The sequence below is a fragment of the Ursus maritimus genome, unplaced genomic scaffold (assembly GCF_017311325.1).
Source record: "Ursus maritimus isolate PB19 unplaced genomic scaffold, ASM1731132v1 scaffold_2, whole genome shotgun sequence".
Lineage (NCBI taxonomy): Eukaryota > Metazoa > Chordata > Mammalia > Carnivora > Ursidae > Ursus > Ursus maritimus.
In genome coordinates this window covers 54,165,167-54,182,625 of record NW_024424452.1, presented here as the reverse complement: position 1 = coordinate 54,182,625, position 17,459 = coordinate 54,165,167, and the positions used below count along the sequence as shown (strand labels likewise).

Sequence of the window (17,459 nt, the reverse complement as noted above, 5' to 3'; positions counted from 1 at the left end):
AAAATAAAATGTCACTTTAACTTTAGAATCAAGAACAAATCAAACTGGCAAACACTTAAACACACGATTATGGCTGAATAAAGAGTGAATCAATCAAGTTCATCCAATTAATTTCCTTTCTGGGACAATATGATAAGCCACACAATCAAACATACTAAAATCAATGCTTTTTAAAAAGATTTTTTTCTCATGATACTCTAATCAAACCAAATTCAAACCCTCTAGATGTTAGAAATCCAAAAAAAATGTAAAAGATTCTTTCTTTCAAAGCAATTATCAACCAGTGGTGAAGATGAAATGTATAAATTAAAAGATCAGCAATATAAAGCAATGATCTGGAGAATAAGTTCAAAGGAACATCTGAATTAGAACATGAAAGTTCTGGCTTGAGAAAGAAAGAAAACTGTAACCAAATCAAAGACTGAGTTGAAGCCGAGGTCCAGGACTACATCCTAAATGTGCTAGAGGTAGTCTGCATTGTAGATAATATTCTTGCTACTGAACCATATGCACTAATACTGTCACTGGAAACAAATTAGATCAGATGAAGAATCTCAGAAGACATAAATGGAGTTCCTAAAATCTTGACAGATGGTTTTTTAAAAACAAGATGTTCCATGATATCTTAAAACAAATGACAGAAAAAAGTGAAGTGGCTAATTAAACACACATACAGGGCAAGGTTTAGGAGATAAGTCAAGTAGGAATCTTTGCGACAGTGCTTACATTGTGAGGTTAATAAAAGAAATCACTGATTGCAAGGAAAAAGAAATAGGCGTCTTAAAGAATCAAAAGAAGAAGACACCAGAAAAAATATAATAAATGTCACTTTAAATTTAAAATCAAGAACCAATCAAGTTGGGAAAAAATTAAACACACAATTATGGCTGAATAAGAATGAATCAATCAAGTTCATCCGATTAATTAGTCTTTACACTGTAAAGAATTTTAAATATGTATATGACAAAATATGTCAATAATTTTCTTCATGGCTCTGATATGTTTCTTTGTTTCTATTTGTATTTGTTTTGCTTATAAAATCCCTAGCTTTAGGTTTATAAATTTGATTTTAATCTTTATTTTAGTGTATTTATAATTATTTTTACATTTAATTCTTTAAGTCACCTGGATTTCTATACATGCCATGAAGTAGAGCTTTAACTTTTTTTTTCCAAATTGATATCAATTGCCTTAAATATCACTTATCAAAGACTCCATACTATTTATTTTTTATTACTGGTATGATTGTTACTGCTACTGTACTTGTTTTCATATTAGCTGTTACTGATGTCATTGCTGGATATTTCTATCAATGAATACATCTGAATTTCTTTTCCATTTACCCCTTTTTCTTAAAGATGTAGCTAAATCTCTAATTCAACTATGAAACTTCCCCTGACCATCATAGCCAAACAAAAGTAACATATTTTCTGAGTCATTTATTATAGATTTTCAAATTAATTAGAATTACTGATATCAGAATGAATTCAAGTTAATTGCTTCAAATTCACAGATCTCCCTGCATCAAAAGACTCTTATGCTGCACAGACACCTTTGTATAAGTACCCTTTAGATGCAGGATCCAAACCCTTATTTTTAGTGCCATTCTATCTAGACACCTTTAAAATTGTTTAATAAAACATGAAAATGCTGATGAAACAGACAGAAAAGTAAAATAAAACCCAACGTTTAATCTTAGTTGTTATTTTTCTGCTAGAGTTTATTTTTTAAATTGACATTTTCATCTTTTTGATGGCTTTTATTTTTCTCTACCAAAAATTTCCTGAAATAATTGACATTTCAGGTTTGTATCAATTTATCTTTAATCATATCCAGAAGGTAGACCAAAAATTTATATTCACCATTTCACCATCTCCCTCCTCTCCCCCACTTTTTGGGGTTGTTTTGTTTTGTTTTGTTTTAGATTTTCATGCATTTAACAGAGAACTCACTTGTAGTCCTTGGGTGAAGCTTTCCAGAGAGCAGAGGCATCGATAGGGCTGGCTTGTTGTGTCACACTTATCAGCATGACCATAGCACTGACATCTGTGAACAGGAACATCAGACAACTCTTAAGTCAATTTGATGAGGTTACGGAATACACGTGAGGTTCGGTGTGGTGGAGTCCAGAGCCGACGACCAAGAAAGAATTCTTGAGGCGTCTTTGGTGCAAAATTGGTGGTTTATTAAAGCATGGGGACAGGACCCATGGGCAGAAAGAGCTGCTGCACCGGGGTTGTGAGGGGTGGCTGATTATATACTATGAGGTTGGGGGAGATAAGGAAAAAGGGAGGTTGAGAAAATACTTTCATATGTTAAAGAAGACTCACAGGATACCAAGGCCTTGCCATTGTCAAGTCAAGGCGGTTTACCCCTCTCCTAAGGCATTAACATGAAGATAGTCAGGAACTTCCTGGAGGCTGCAGACTACAAGGACATTCAATTGTATCTACATTCCCTTCTGGAAGCTAGGTTACTGCCAGAGATGCTTTGTTCTTGTAGACTGCTAAAACATTTGTAAACTGAGGGATTGTGGTATCTATAGGTTAACTATTTCTTTGTCCTTGAGGGCAGCCAGGAGTGCCTGAGGAATGTCACATACATCCCATGGAGGGGGGGGGGGTTTGCAGAGCGTCAGTTTCTGCTTTGTCCTCAACTTGCCTTCTGCTCCCTCATCAAATTGAGCTATGAATGTATTTAAGGGCTCGTGAATATATCCACTGTGTGGATCCAACAAGGAAGTCAAGTATGCTAATCAACACAAAATTCGGTTTCTCTTTTATCATATAGATGTTCATGAAAGTTTTCAATTAATCCTGAAGTATTGTATAAAGTGTCGTCAATATCCAAACCACATTGTTCTGAGAAGGTAATTTTCAAGCCTCCCTGGGAAAGGAATCGAGGGTTGTTTCCACCTATATCAGCTATGTAGCAAACTTGCCAGGAAAGGCATTTACTGAATCTGTTAAATACACAATTAAAACTATAAAGCTTAGGGCTTCCAGTTCCAAGGTGGCGGAGGAGCAGGAGACCTAAAGTTCATCTGGTCCCAGGAATTCAGCTGGAGAGCTACCAAACCATTCTGAATACCTATGAATGCAACTGGAGAACGAAGAAAAGAGTAGCAGAAATGAACAGAAAAGCAACCACTTTCTGCAAGGAGGAGAAAAGATGGTGGAGGAGTAGTGGTCCCCTTTTTCAGCTGGTCCCCTGAGTTGAGCTGGATAGGTACCAGACCATCCTGAACACCCACGGAATCAGCTTGAGATGCTGGAAGATACTTCTGGATCTCTACAAACGAACATCTCCAGCACTGAGTATTGAGGTATGAAGCAGGGAGCCATGAATCCGTGCACAGATATAGGAAGATAAACGGAAGGGGAAGGGAGCCGCAGCGTTCGGGCGCTGGGAAGCAGTAGTCACCTGCATGGGGGAGTGGGCAGACTCGCGGACCGGCATCCACGAGAGAGCAAACTGAAACTGTGAGCCTGGGAGCACGTGCGTGTCCAAACTGAAAACTGGAGCTCTGGATTGCTCACTGGAACCAGACTGATACCCGGAGCTTGGGAGTGCTTGTGTCCAAACTGAAAACTGGAACTCCGGAGCACTCACTGGAACTGGACTCATACCAGGAGCTCAGGAGCACCTGCACAACCAGACTGAAAACTGGAGCTCTGGAGCACACATAAACCACCCTGAAACTGGGAGCTCAGGAGCTCGGGAGCTTGGGAGCCTGCACAGGAACCGGGGGCGGCTGGCGGCTGGTGGTGTTAGAAGCACAAAGGACAGAGATGTGCAGGCCCTGGAAGTGAGGGCTGGGAGAGAGGCTGTGGGGCACACAACCAGGGACGCTGCAGGGTTATTAGCAGCACCAACAGAAACAGAGTTACAGTGGCCAAGAGAGCTCAGAGGAGAGCAGACTGCGATCTCTTTGTTCTGAGACAGAGGCTAGGATTTGGCCACTGCTGCTCTGACTCTCAGAAGACCCAAAGAAAACCACCAGGGAAAGCCGCCAGAGAACAAAAGCCCAGAAATACCGGCTCACATTGTTTCCATCCCCATCCCCCCCTTGCAGGGGACAGGGAGACTCTACCCAAACAGGGTTGCCTGAGTATCAGCGCGGCAGGCCCCTCCCCCAGAAGGCAGGCTGAAAAATCGAGAAGCCCGCATCCCTAAGGTCCCTATAAAACAAGTGCACACTGCCTGGGTCCTGGTCAATAATTTGGGCTCTGGGCATCCCCGCAACCTCTCCTCATCAGAATAATGAGGAGGAGAAATCCACCCCAGAGCAAAGAAAAGATAATGAGTCTCTGGCCTCTGCCACAGAACTGATGGATATGGATATAACCAAATTGTCAGAAATGGAGTTCAGAGTAACAATGGTCAAGATGACGTGTCGGATTGAAAAAAATATTAACAAAAATATTAATGAGAATATAGAATCTCTAAGGGTGGAAATGAGAGCGAATCTGGCAGAAATTAAAAATGCTATGAATCAAATGCAGTCTAAACTAGACACTCTGTTGGCCAGGGTAAATGAGGCAGAAGAATGAATTAGTGAATTGGAGGATGGGATGGTAGAAGAGAAAGTTAAAACAGAAACTTGGATCAAAAAAATCCAATCTCAAGAATGTAGATTATGGGAGATTACTGACTCGATGAAACGTTCCAATGTCAGAATCATGGGCATCCCGGAGGGGATGGAGAAAGAGAGAGGTCTAGAAGAGATATTTCAACAAATTGTAGCTGAGAACGTCCCTAATCTGGCAAAGGAAACAAGCATTTGTATCCAAGAGCAGGCAGGACCCCTCCCAAGGTCAATGAGAACAGACCTACACCACGTCACGTCATAGTGCATTTTGCAAATATTAGATCCAAGGATACAGTATTGAAACAGGCCAGGGGGAAGAAAATCCTTACGTACAGAGGGAAAAATATCAGAATAATGTCAGACCTGTCTACAGAGACCTGGCAGGCTAGGAAGGGTTGGCAGGGTATTTTCAAAGCTCTATCAGAGAAGAACATGCAGCCAAGGATCCTTTATCCAGCAAGGCTGTCATTCAGAATTGATGGAGAGATAAGAACCTTCCAGGATCAGCAAGAAACTGAAGGAATAAGTAACCACACCAAACCAGCCCTACATGAGATATTAAGGGGGGTTCTATAAAAGTAAAAAGGCCCCAAGAGTGATACAGAACAGAAATTTACAATCTATAGAAACAAAGACTTCACAGGCAACATGACATTAAAATCATATCTCTCAATAATTACTCTCAATGTGAATGGCCTAAATGCTCCCATAAAATGCCACAGGGTTGCAGATTGGATAAAAAGACATGACCCATCCATTTGCTGTCTACAAATACTCATTTTGAACCTAAAGATACAACCAGACTGAAAGTGAAGGGGTGGAAAACCATTTTTCATGCCAATGGACCTCAAAAGAAAGCTAGGGTAGAAGTTCTCATATCAGACAGATTAGATTTTAAACTAAAGACTGTTGTTAGAGATACAGAAGGATACTATATTATTCTTAAAGGATGTATCCAACAAGTGGATATGACAATTATAAATATCTATGCCCCCAACAGGGGAGCAGCTAAATACACAAGCCAACTCTTAACCAGAATAAAGAGACATATAGATAATAATACGTTAATGGTAGGGGACCTCAACGCTCCACTCTCAGCAATAGACAGATTACCTAAACAGAAAATCAACAAAGAAACAAGAGCTTTGAATGATATACTGAACCACATGGACCTCATAGATATATATAGAATGCTACACCCCAGAACAACAGAATACTCATTCTTTCCGAATGCACATGGAACTTTCTCCAGAATAGATCATATACTGGGTCACAAAACAGGTCTCAACCGATACCAAAAGACTGAGATTATTCCCTGCATATTCTCAGACCACAATGCTTTGAGAATGGAACTCAATCACAAGGAAAAATTTGGAAGAAACTCAAACACTTGGAAACTAAGAAGCATCCTGCTCAGGAATGACTCGATAAACCAGGAAATCAAAAATCAATTTAAACAATTTATGGAGACCAACGAGAATGAAAACACAGCAGTCCAAAACCTATGGGATACTGCAAAGGCAGTCCTAAGGGGGAAATACATAGCCATCCAAGCCTCACTCAAAAGAATAGAAAAATCTAAAATGCAGTTTTTATATTCTCACCTCAAGAAGCTGGAACAGCAACAGAGGGACAGGCCTAATCCACGCACGAGGAAGCAGCTGACCAAAATTAGAGCTGAAATCTATCAAGCAGAAACCAGAAGTACAGTAGAGCAGATCAACAGGACTAGAAGCTGGTTCTTGGAGAAAATCAATAAAATTGACAGACCACTGGCAAGACTTATCCAAAAGAAAAGAGAAAGGACCCAGATTATTAAAATTATGAATGAAAAAGGAGAGGTCACGACCAACACCATTGAAATTGGAAGGATTATTAGAAATTTTTATCAACAGCTATATGCCAATAAACTAAGCAATCTGGAAGAGATGGAATCCTTCCTGGAAACCTATAAACTACCAAGATTGAAACCGGAAGAAATTGATTCCTTAAACAGGCCAATTAATTATGAAGAAATTGAGTCAGTGATAAACAACCTTCCAAATAACAAAACTCCAGGCCCGGACGGTTTTCCTGGGGAATTCTACCAAACATTCAAAGAAGAAATAATACCTATTCTCCTAAAGCTATTTCAAAAAATAGAAACAGAAGGAAAGCTACCAAACTCATTCTATGAGGCCAATATTACCTTGATCCCCAAACCAGGCAAAGACCCCCTCAAAAAGGAGAATTACAGACCGATTTCCCTAATGAATATGGACGCCAAAATCCTCAACAAGATACTTGCTAATAGAATCCAACAGTACATTAAAAGGATTATCCATCACGATCAAGTGGGATTCATACCTGGGATGCAAGCGTGGTTCAATATTCGCAAATCAATCAGCGTGATACATCATATCAACAAGAAAAGACTCAGGAACCATATGATCCTCTCAATCGATGCCGAAAAAGCATTTGACAAAATACAGCATCCTTTCCTGATTAAAACCCTTCAGAGTGTAGGAATAGAAGGTACATTTCTCAATCTCATAAAAGCCATCTATGAAAAGCCTACTGCAAATATTATTCTCAATGGGGAAAAGCTGGAAGCCTTTCCCTTAAGATCAGGAACACGACAAGGATGCCCACTCTCGCCACTATTATTCAACATAGTACTAGAAGTCCTTGCAACAGCAATCAGACGACAAAAAGGGATCAAAGGTATTCAAATTGGCAAAGAAGAAGTCAAAATGTCTCTCTTTGCAGATGACATGATACTCTATATGGAAAACCCAAAAGAAGCCACTCCCAAACTATTAGAAGTTATAGAGCAATTCAGTAACGTGGCAGGATACAAAATAAATGCTCAGAAATCAGTTGCATTTCTATACACGAATAACGAGACCGAAGAAAGAGAAATTAGGGAATCCATCCCATTTACAATAGCACCAAAAACCATACGTTACCTTGGAATTAACTTAACCAGAGACGTAAAGGACCTATATTCTAGAAACTATAAATCACTCTTGAAAGACATTGAGGAAGACATAAAAAGATGGAAAGATATTCCATGCTCATGGATCGGAAGAATTAACATAGTTAAAATGTCCATGCTACCCAGAGCAATCTACACTTTCAATGCTATCCCGATCAAAATACCAAGGACATTTTTCAAAGAACTGGAACAAACAGTCCTTAAATTTGTATGGATCCTGAAAAGGCCCCGAATCACTAAAGAATTTTTGAAAAGGAAAAACACAGCTGGGGGCATCACAATGCTGGATTTCAAGCTGTACTACAAAGCTGTGATCACAAAGACAGCATGGTACTGGCACAAAAACAGACACATAGACCAATGGAACAGAATAGAGAGCCCAGAAATGGACCCTCGGCTCTTTGGGCAACTAATATTTGATAAAGCAGGAAAAAACATCCGGTGGGAAAAAGACAGTCTCTTCAATAAATGGTGCTGGGAAAATTGGACAGCTACATGCAAGAGAATGAAACTTGACCACTATCTCACACCATACACAAAAATAAACTCCAAATGGATGAAAGACCTCGATGTGAGACAGGAATCCATCAAAATTCTAGAGGAGAACATAGGCAACAACCTCTACGACATCGGCCAAAGCAACCTTTTTCATGACACATCCCCAAAGGCAAGAGAAACAAAAGATAAAATGAATTTATGGGACTTCATCAAGATTAAAAGTTTCTGCACAGCCAAGGAAACAGTCAGAAAAACTAAGTGACAGCCAACAGAATGGGAGAAGATATTTGCAAATGACACTACAGATAAAAGACTGGTATCCAAGATATACAAAGAACTTCTCAAACTCAATACACGAGAAACAAATAAACAAATCAAAAAACGGGCAGAAGATATGAACAGACACTTTTCCAATGAAGCCATACAAATGGCTAACAGACACATGAAAAAATGTTCAAAATCATTAGCCATCAAGGAAATTCAAATCAAAACCACATTGAGATACCACCTTATGCCTGTTAGAATGGCAAAAATGGACAAGGCAAGAAACAACAAATGTTGGAGCAGATGTGAAGAAAGGGGATCCCTCTTTCACTGTTGGTGGGAATGCAAGTTGGTACAGCCACTCTGGAAAACAGTGTGGAGGTCCCTTAAAAAGTTAAAAATTGAGCTACCCTATGATCCAGCCATTGCACTACTGGGTATTTACCCCAAAGATACAGATGTAGTGAAAAGAAGGGCCATATGCACCCCAATGTTCATAGCAGCATTGTCCACAATAGCTAAATCGTGGAAGGAGCCGAGATGCCCTTCAACAGACAACTGAATTAAGAAGATGTGGTCCATATAGTCAATGGAATATTACTCAGCTATCAGAAAAATCGAGTTCTCAACATTTGCTGTGGTCCATATATACAATGGAATATTATTCAGCCATCAGAAAGAACGATTACACAACATTTGCAGCAACATGGATGGGACTGGAGGAGATTATGCTAAGTGAAATAAGTCAAGCAGAGAAACACAATTATCATATGGTATCACTCATTTATGGAACATAAGAAATAGGAAGATCGGTAGGAGAAGGAAGGGAAGAATGAAGTGGGGGTAAACAGAAGGGGGAATGAACCATGAGAGACTGTGGACTTTGGGAAACAAACTGAGGACTTCATGGGGGGGGGGGATTGTGATAGGCCGGTGATGGGTATTAAAGAGGGCACACAGTGCATGGTGCACTGGGTGTTATATGCAAATAATTAATCATGGAACATTGCATCAAAATCTGGGGATGTACTGTATGGTGACTAATAAAAAAAATAAAAGTTATTAAAGAAATAAATAAAACTATAAAGTTTAAAATAAACTGAAGAATGAAATTAACATATTTCAATTATTTCGGTTTTTCCCCCAAAATTAGATGGTGAATATTTAATAGTATTATTCATATTATGCTATTATTAAACAAACAATACTCATAGTTTGGTATTCTGGTCTGTTTTCAAAGATGTACTTTATTTACAGAGCATATCACTCATCTAGCAGAAATATAATCTATATGTACCATTTCCATACCAGAGAGTATTTCCAGCTAACCATGTTTTGATATATTGTGAGCCATGTTCTCAATTATAATCAGATGTTTATAAATTATTTAGGGAATTTTAGATTTTCCTTCCTAGGAAGATAAATATCCCCCATAAAATTGTGAACTCAGGGAGACCAAACCCCATACTTAAAAACTAGCTGGTAGTATAGTTGTAACTTGAAATCTAGCTCCTGCTCTCTGATTTCAAGAATACTTGGAAGTTATATTCCAGAACAAACCTAGGAAAACACTTGGTAAATTATTTCTAAGCCCAATTCAGGGTATCATACTTTCTCAACCCAACTTAAGCTTTTGAAAATTAATTCCATAACAACGTGTTCTTACATACAGAAAAGAATTAGATACAAATCTTTCCAAAAAATCTTAAAGTAGGAAACCATTTCAAAATGTGAAGCTTGGAATCTGGCTTGCTCTAAATCTTAATGTATTTTTAAATAAGTATGACAAAACTCATGGTGAAAAGGACCCTGCAATCAAAGCTTGGTATGAACATTACCTCCCAGTGATGGTGATTTCATCGACTGCATAGTATCTGTGTCTGAGGCTGACGGGAGTCTCAGTTGTATAGTACTGTCCATAAAAATGAAGTCTTATTTGTGTGGCTTTTACAAACTCTTGAAGAGATGGGGTATTATAAAAGTCGTTGTAGCCAGGACGATGATTTGGCCCAGGTGTTAGGATACTAAATGTGACATTACCATGGGAATATGGAGTAAAACTGTTGATGAAAGAAATCTGAAGTCATAAAAAGCTATTCATATTTTTAACAAAGCAGAATCACAATTTTGAGACATAACTACACAATATTAGTAACAGCTTAAATTCTTCATTCTGGGAAAACAAACACACCTCAGATATTTCATGTGCAAACAGTATAATTGCATCACAGAAAAACATAGTAAAACATTTCCTTGAGGGCATAATAAAATTCTATTAATATAGATAACTTGCTAAAACAATCTGATAATCAGATTACAAAGCCCAAATGAGACTATAAACAAGAGATACTCTCAAGTCTTTTATGAGAACTTTAAATGTAGTTTAAAACTCAGGTTAAAGGGGGAGTCTTAGAAGAATCTGCTTCAAGAAGGCTGGTGGTGGAGGGAAGTCTCTACCAGCCTAATGAGTTAATCGACCTAATGCTTATTATTAACCCATTAGTCTATTAAAATGAACATCTTCAAAGATAATTTTTTGTTAAATATTCATACGTGGAAAGCTGAAGACAGTTGACAGAATCAGGATTTTCCAATTCTCCATTATTTTCCATTCCAAGAGTTTGGCAATTTCTAGCAAAAAATTGCCAGTCCTCCCAATCTAGGCTGTCCTCCTTCTTCCTTTGAATCCTTATTGCTGTTGGTTGCGGACTAAGGAATTGAATGATAATATAAAACACCTGAAAATGGATAAGTTAATCATTATCTTTAAAGTTTTAAGTTTGACCCATCAGTGTAAATCAGACCAGGGAATTTTTAGTTTCAAAAATAATAGCTTACTTCCCCATAATGTTAATTATCAAATATTTACCAGATATCCAGAGACTTCGTAGCCCTATAGTAAAAGTAACACATTCTATAATTGCATATCCATCCCTTCCCAAGGATTTTGTAAATTAAGTATAAATTAATATTAAGTTTGCAATAAAAACATGGAAAAAGAACCTTACTTCTATGAGATAATTGTTATATATATTCTTTAGTTACTTAGAATAAGCACCTCAGTTTTTGTTAATTTGTGCTACTTAAAAAGAATGAATTTCAATATCTCATATGACTTTATACAAATATCTACGAAAAAATAGGCTCTGCACATTTTCTTTCAGACATTTTTATTTCATACATTATACACTAACTACTTTAGTGAAGTAATGTTTAATCGCCTAATTCACCTCGTAGTAGATTGAACTGCATCCCCAAATAGATACTTTCAAGTACTAACTCCTGGTACCTATGAATGTGACCTTTGGAAATAGGGTATTTTCAGATGTAATTAAGTTAAGGGTCTGAAGATGAAATCATCCTGGATGAAGGCTGGGCCTTAAGAGAACAAGGAAAGAACTGACACACAGAGAGAAACAAGGAGGAAGGCCCCTTCAAATAGAGGCAGAAATGGGAATTATGTGGCCATAAACCAAGGAACACCAGGAGCCACCAGAACCTGGAAGAAGCAAGGAAGTATTCTGCGCTAGAGCCTCTGGAGGGAGAATACCCCTGCCAATACTTTCATTTTGTACTTCTGATCTTCAGAACTGTAAGCAAATAAATGTCTGCTGTTTTAAGCCATTAAATTAGTGGTGATTGGTTGTGGCAGTTACAGGAAACTAATACACCCCATTATTTCAAATTACCTGATACTGTCCATTTTCCAAATCTATTGAAATAGTCACTCCTTGATGAAGCTGGGTAATATTTGTAAACACTTGTGAAACCCAAGAAGTACCAATATCATTATCATTGACAAAAGAAAGTGGGTGGGCTTCAGGATTCAGCCGTAACACCCTATCAGTGGTTGTATCTTCTGCATCATTAGGAATGCAGTACCGCTGTCCTAAAGGATGGACCCTAGGGTGGCTCCCAGGGCAGCGGCAATGTGACTGGATATGCAATCTGAACAGATCTCCAGAAAAAACTTCCAGAATCTCCCTGTGGGTGTGAGAAGCAGACTGTAAGAACAAATAGCTCAGTACTAATAGAACTTCCAAGAGTTGTTACAAATGAATATCGCTATTTTAATGCTTTGATTACTATCCATTTAATTTTAATTATTTTCTAAACAGAACATAAAATCAAACTCATTCCTGGCCAAACAAACATACTCATAAAATGGATATTAGAAACAAATTCTTAAGTGCCAACTTTTTACATTGAGAAGCATGGGTAAGCCCTTGTCTGATTATTGAGACATTTATTTAAATATCATAATATTTTATTGTACCTATTTGTGATGAAGAAGAAAGGTAACATTCATTTAGGTTGTTAAACTTATTTATCCTGAAAGTGAACAATAATATATTGAAAATGCTAAGAGTTATAGATAGAGTTTCCAATTCATCCATGGGAAAGAAATCGGAAAACAAGTATCATTTTATCTGCTGCTGTTTTAAGTAAAGGGACTGAGGCCAAGATCATTTGTCGGTGGCTTCCTGTGACTCATCAGTACAGATTTTGGCACGCTAAAGTGCTTCAATGGCTTTGGATCACCTGGCAGCTGCCAACAGTCAAAGAATAATGCCAATTCCAGGCAGACATATTTAATTTTTCCATTAAGGGCAATATACCTGCTCTAGGTCAGAATTAGTCATTCTATTTATAGGCATCCTTTCCCATAATACCTTTCAGACATCTCAGGTAGGCCAACACCAGTAACCCAGGTCTAAGTAGAGAGACCAGTCTTCTTCCTTCAGATTTCAGTGGGAGGGGATAGAGTGAGGCTGTTTTTCCCATTCACTAAATCACATGAAATCACACCTTCTTCTTTAAATCTTATTGATATTTTCCAAATGATACCAGGTTTTGAATGGGACCAAAGTGCTATCTTTGCTCCCAGGAAAAACTTCATTAGCCCCCCAAATTATTGCAACACTGCTCTCTAGAATTTTAGAGAGGTGATTTAAAGGGTAGTGAGACTGCTGGTAGGAAATCTCCCTAATAATGTGTTCCAGTGTTCCAGCACCCTTTGTTCAGGTATCTCATGATTATATAGACTAGTAAAGAATGTTTGTATTTCTAATGGACATACCACTGACCATAGCAGCACCTCAGGAGCAACGCTTCTCAAACTGACAAAAGCTACTCCTGTCATTTGGAAATTCACCACACTAATCTACATCTTCCTTTAAGAAATATGAATAAACATCATTCTTTTTTATCCTTAATAGAAGTAAACAACATCAATTCATCCATACAACAATATACTATTATACAATCAATCATTACTTGGGAAAGAAACTTCAAAGGACATCTAAGCAGAATTTTACTTGAACGTTTCTGAAGACAATAAAAATCTGTGTGTCCTTAAGAATCCCTAGGAAAGATTTCCCACCTATTCTCAAGATGAGGAAATACTTAATACTAGTCCAAGTCTATGTAACTTTTGTTCACTGGAAACAGAAAATACATAACAAAATTACCCACTCTTCTTATCTTCAAGTCTAATAGCTCAGTCTCTTGAGACTTTCCCATATATCAAAATAATCATTTTCATTTTTCTAAATTCTCAGTACTTATAAATTCAACAAAGCAATTTAAAAAGGCAGATATAGCAGTTTCTTACCTATCAGAAACTACTTTATATAGAATATTTAAACCAATGTACCCCAAATTCTATAATACAACTTGTTCAAAAATCAAGTTTCCTTAGAGGAAATCCTTTGTAAAGAATTTTGTCAATTTCATATTATAAGGAGTTACCCAACAGAGTAGCACTAGTGAATAAACAACCATAGACTAAACCAAAGCAAACACTGTAAACATTAATTAGGTGATATTTGTCAAATGCTGTAAAGATGAAAATAATATAATCTTTTGCAACCCTTACTTAAGTGATTTCAGAAATTACTCTTACACCTGTTGAGCTCTACAACACCACACTTACCTGTTTGTAAGTGCCATTTGGTATAATCGAAAATCTTGCATTCTTCCAACAAACTGCTCTAATCCTGCAGAGGACATATAATATACATAATATAAAAAGTCTCAGTTTTCCAAGCAGTGGCTGACAAACATTCAAGTGAAATTCCTTTAAAGCTATAAAATTTTCAATCATATTTATATCATAACTCTTTCAAACTCTTACAGACCAATATACATTTTGCCTATTCCACATAATAATTAATAGTCATAGTTATCTCCACAGACACTGCAGAATTTAAGTCAAAATGAATATTTGCCCAGCCTATTGACTGGCTTAACTTGTGGGTCAAATAAAAAATTTTTAAGTATTTCTTTTAATTGGGGTATAGTTGACACACAATGTTACATTAGCTTCAAGGGTACAGCATCATAATTCGACAACTCTATATGTTATACAATGTTCACCACAAGTGTAGCTCCCATCTGTCACCATAAAATGCATTACAATACCATTGATTCTATTCCCTATGCTGTACTTTTCATCCCTGTGACTTATTCATTCCATAACTCTCCAAATCAAATTTCTCTCTAGTTTATAAACCTATAAATCTATCATGTTATCAGCATTAAATTTGATTGTCATCTACTTTCAATTGCAATTTCCAGAGCATTTGCATTGCCAAGAGAAAGACTCCCCACCTGTTCTATCATCCCCTCTGTTCTGTCTTCAAGCTCCAGAGTATCACTTTGGGTCATCTCCAAACTTAGATTAATGCCTGGTCTAGAAAATCTCCAGTAAATGAGGATAAATTGAAAACCTCCTACTCATAAATTCTGAGTTATTCACATATATCAATGGCATTCTAGCTCAGTCTCAAATTCCATTATCTCCTGAGAATTCTTCTAAGACAAGCCATATTCAAAGCCCACTCTGCATTGAATTAGGTGAACTTTCAAGGTATTGGTAGATATCAACTTTAAACCACTTAATTTTATTGATTCATTTAGCAAATATTTATTTAGGATTTAATAACAGATACATCCAAGAGAGTAGGAACAGAAAAACCTAAGAAAACTATCACCTCTAAGGTGTTTTTTTTTCCTTATGTTTATAACAATGACAAAAACTTGATTAAAATGGCAAAATTCTAGCTAGAATTTGGATCATGGGAACACAAAAGGGGATGTGATGTACCTTATTGTGCCAATTCAATAATTAAGTGGTTTTTAAATTAAAATTAGAGCAATGGCTAACTTATCAAATGACCATTTCCACAAATGTTTTTGTTTTTAAGCTATACTCCTTTTATTTTGTCTTGATGATAGAGTTTTAAAGAATATTTTATCTATCTTTGCTGCAGCTTCTTGGTGGTGACATGGAAGAAACTAGGGCAGAGTAAGGATATATCTGATGAATAAAAGATGCAGAGTAGAATTAGCACACTGAATAGTCTGAGATGTTGATTTCAGAAGCAAGAGGGTGAATGAGCAGAGAGGGTGACACTTGACATAAAAAGAGTATGTGTCTGTGTAAATGTGTGTGTGCATGTGTATATATATTTATTTTATATATATTTACATTGAAGGATTTTAAAGAAAGTAAACAAGAATTTTTACATATATTTTTTCATAAGTTTAGATATTTTCAATCAATATACTTTAAGAAAAAATATATCTCTGGGTTTTCCCTCTTCGCCCCTCTATCTCAGACTTTCACGTACCCTACAATCTGAGGCCCACAGGAAAAAGGTTTACTATGCTCTTAAGGAGAGTTTCCCTATCCTATCTGTCCAGAAAGAGGCAACTGAAGCAAGTGCAAAGTAATTATTTCTTAAAGTAGTGTTATGAAGACAAAACAAAAAACACTGTAAAACTTTGTAGAAATTTTAAAATATCCAACATAATTTGCTTTAAAATGTATAATTAAAAGAAATAAGAAAATGTGATGAAGTATTCATTGGTGAATTGGCCATCTAGAAAACTTGATAAAGTGACCTGGATCCACGATCTGAAGTTAAACATAGTAAGGAATGGCATAAGGAAGGGTATGCCTTTCTTGGAGATAGGAGGAAAGATGGGCAGATCAGGTGTGAATACAGTTAAGTCATTGTGTGCTGTGTGCTTTTGTCTGGGGAGCCGGAAAGACAAACAAAGGAAATTACTCATGGTATGAATTTTCTTTCTGAGATAAGAGGTAAAGTTGTCTTCCTAAATGAAGGAAGCTGGATCTACCTCTTGTTTATTTATTTACCTTCACCTATTCACATCCAATCCACATCCAACCCTTATCCCCCTAGCATCCTTTATAACACATGCTCTAGTTCTACACCCTGAAATTAAAATGCCCCACGTTAAACATTTTATCTCAAAAACCCAGAAAATACAGATCATGAAAAATAAGAGATAGTCATTTGTGATTTCAAAAGGCTGAATACAACTGAAAGCAAAAATAATGAATGCTTTGATTTTGTCAAAGCCACAATCATGGCTTTAAATTGTCAGAGTGGTTTTATTCTTTTATACATTAACTCATTCAATGACTATTTATGGAGAACCTATTATGTGCTAGGCACTTTCATGGATTCCAAGCATATATCAGTTAAAAAAATAGGCACAAAACAAACAAAAAACTTCTTTTTATGGAGCTTGCATTCAAGCAGCTAGATGAACATCATATATAAGCAATTTATATAGTATCCTAGAACGTGAAAAATGCTATGAAAAATTGGGAAAATTAGACCAGTTTGGAAAGCATAGACTGGATTTTTAATTTGGACAGTATGTTCAAGAGAGGCCTCACTGAGAATGTGGTATTGACAGGGGAACAGGAATGAATCATGCATATATCTGGGGGCAAAATATTCCAGACAGGAGTCAATGAGTGCACAGACCCTTAGGCAATATGCTTGGCATGTGAGAGGAGCTGCAAGGAGCTAGCTTCCTGGAGCAGAATAATAGAAGGGAGGCTATTGGAAGATTAGGTCAGACAAGTAACTGGCTGGGGGTAATGGGATTCAAATCATTAAAAACCTTTCAAACCTATTGTAAAGACTTTGATTTTTATTCTGAATGAAATAGGAATTCACTGGAGGGTTTAGAGTAGAAGAGTGACATGATCTCAGGTTTATTCTAAAGTGTTAAGAATAGAATGTAGAGGACAGGGGTAGAAGTAGTGAGACCAGTTAAGCTATTACAGTAACCCAAGTGAAAGATGAT

General features: G+C 37.1%; 1 protein-coding gene across 1 annotated transcript in view; it reads right to left on the bottom strand.

Annotated features, from left to right (window-relative positions):
• USH2A (usherin) overlaps positions 1-17,459 on the bottom strand; it is a 676,781-nt gene that overhangs the window by 601,670 nt on the left and 57,652 nt on the right. Inside the window, exons 4-8 of the mRNA XM_040636016.1 lie at positions 14,266-14,329; positions 12,020-12,314; positions 10,884-11,068; positions 10,169-10,390; positions 1,953-2,046 (exon numbers count right to left, since the gene is read on the bottom strand). Of these exons, the coding sequence (XP_040491950.1) occupies positions 1,953-2,046; positions 10,169-10,390; positions 10,884-11,068; positions 12,020-12,314; positions 14,266-14,329 (860 nt within the window). The remainder of the gene's footprint in view (positions 1-1,952; positions 2,047-10,168; positions 10,391-10,883; positions 11,069-12,019; positions 12,315-14,265; positions 14,330-17,459) is intronic.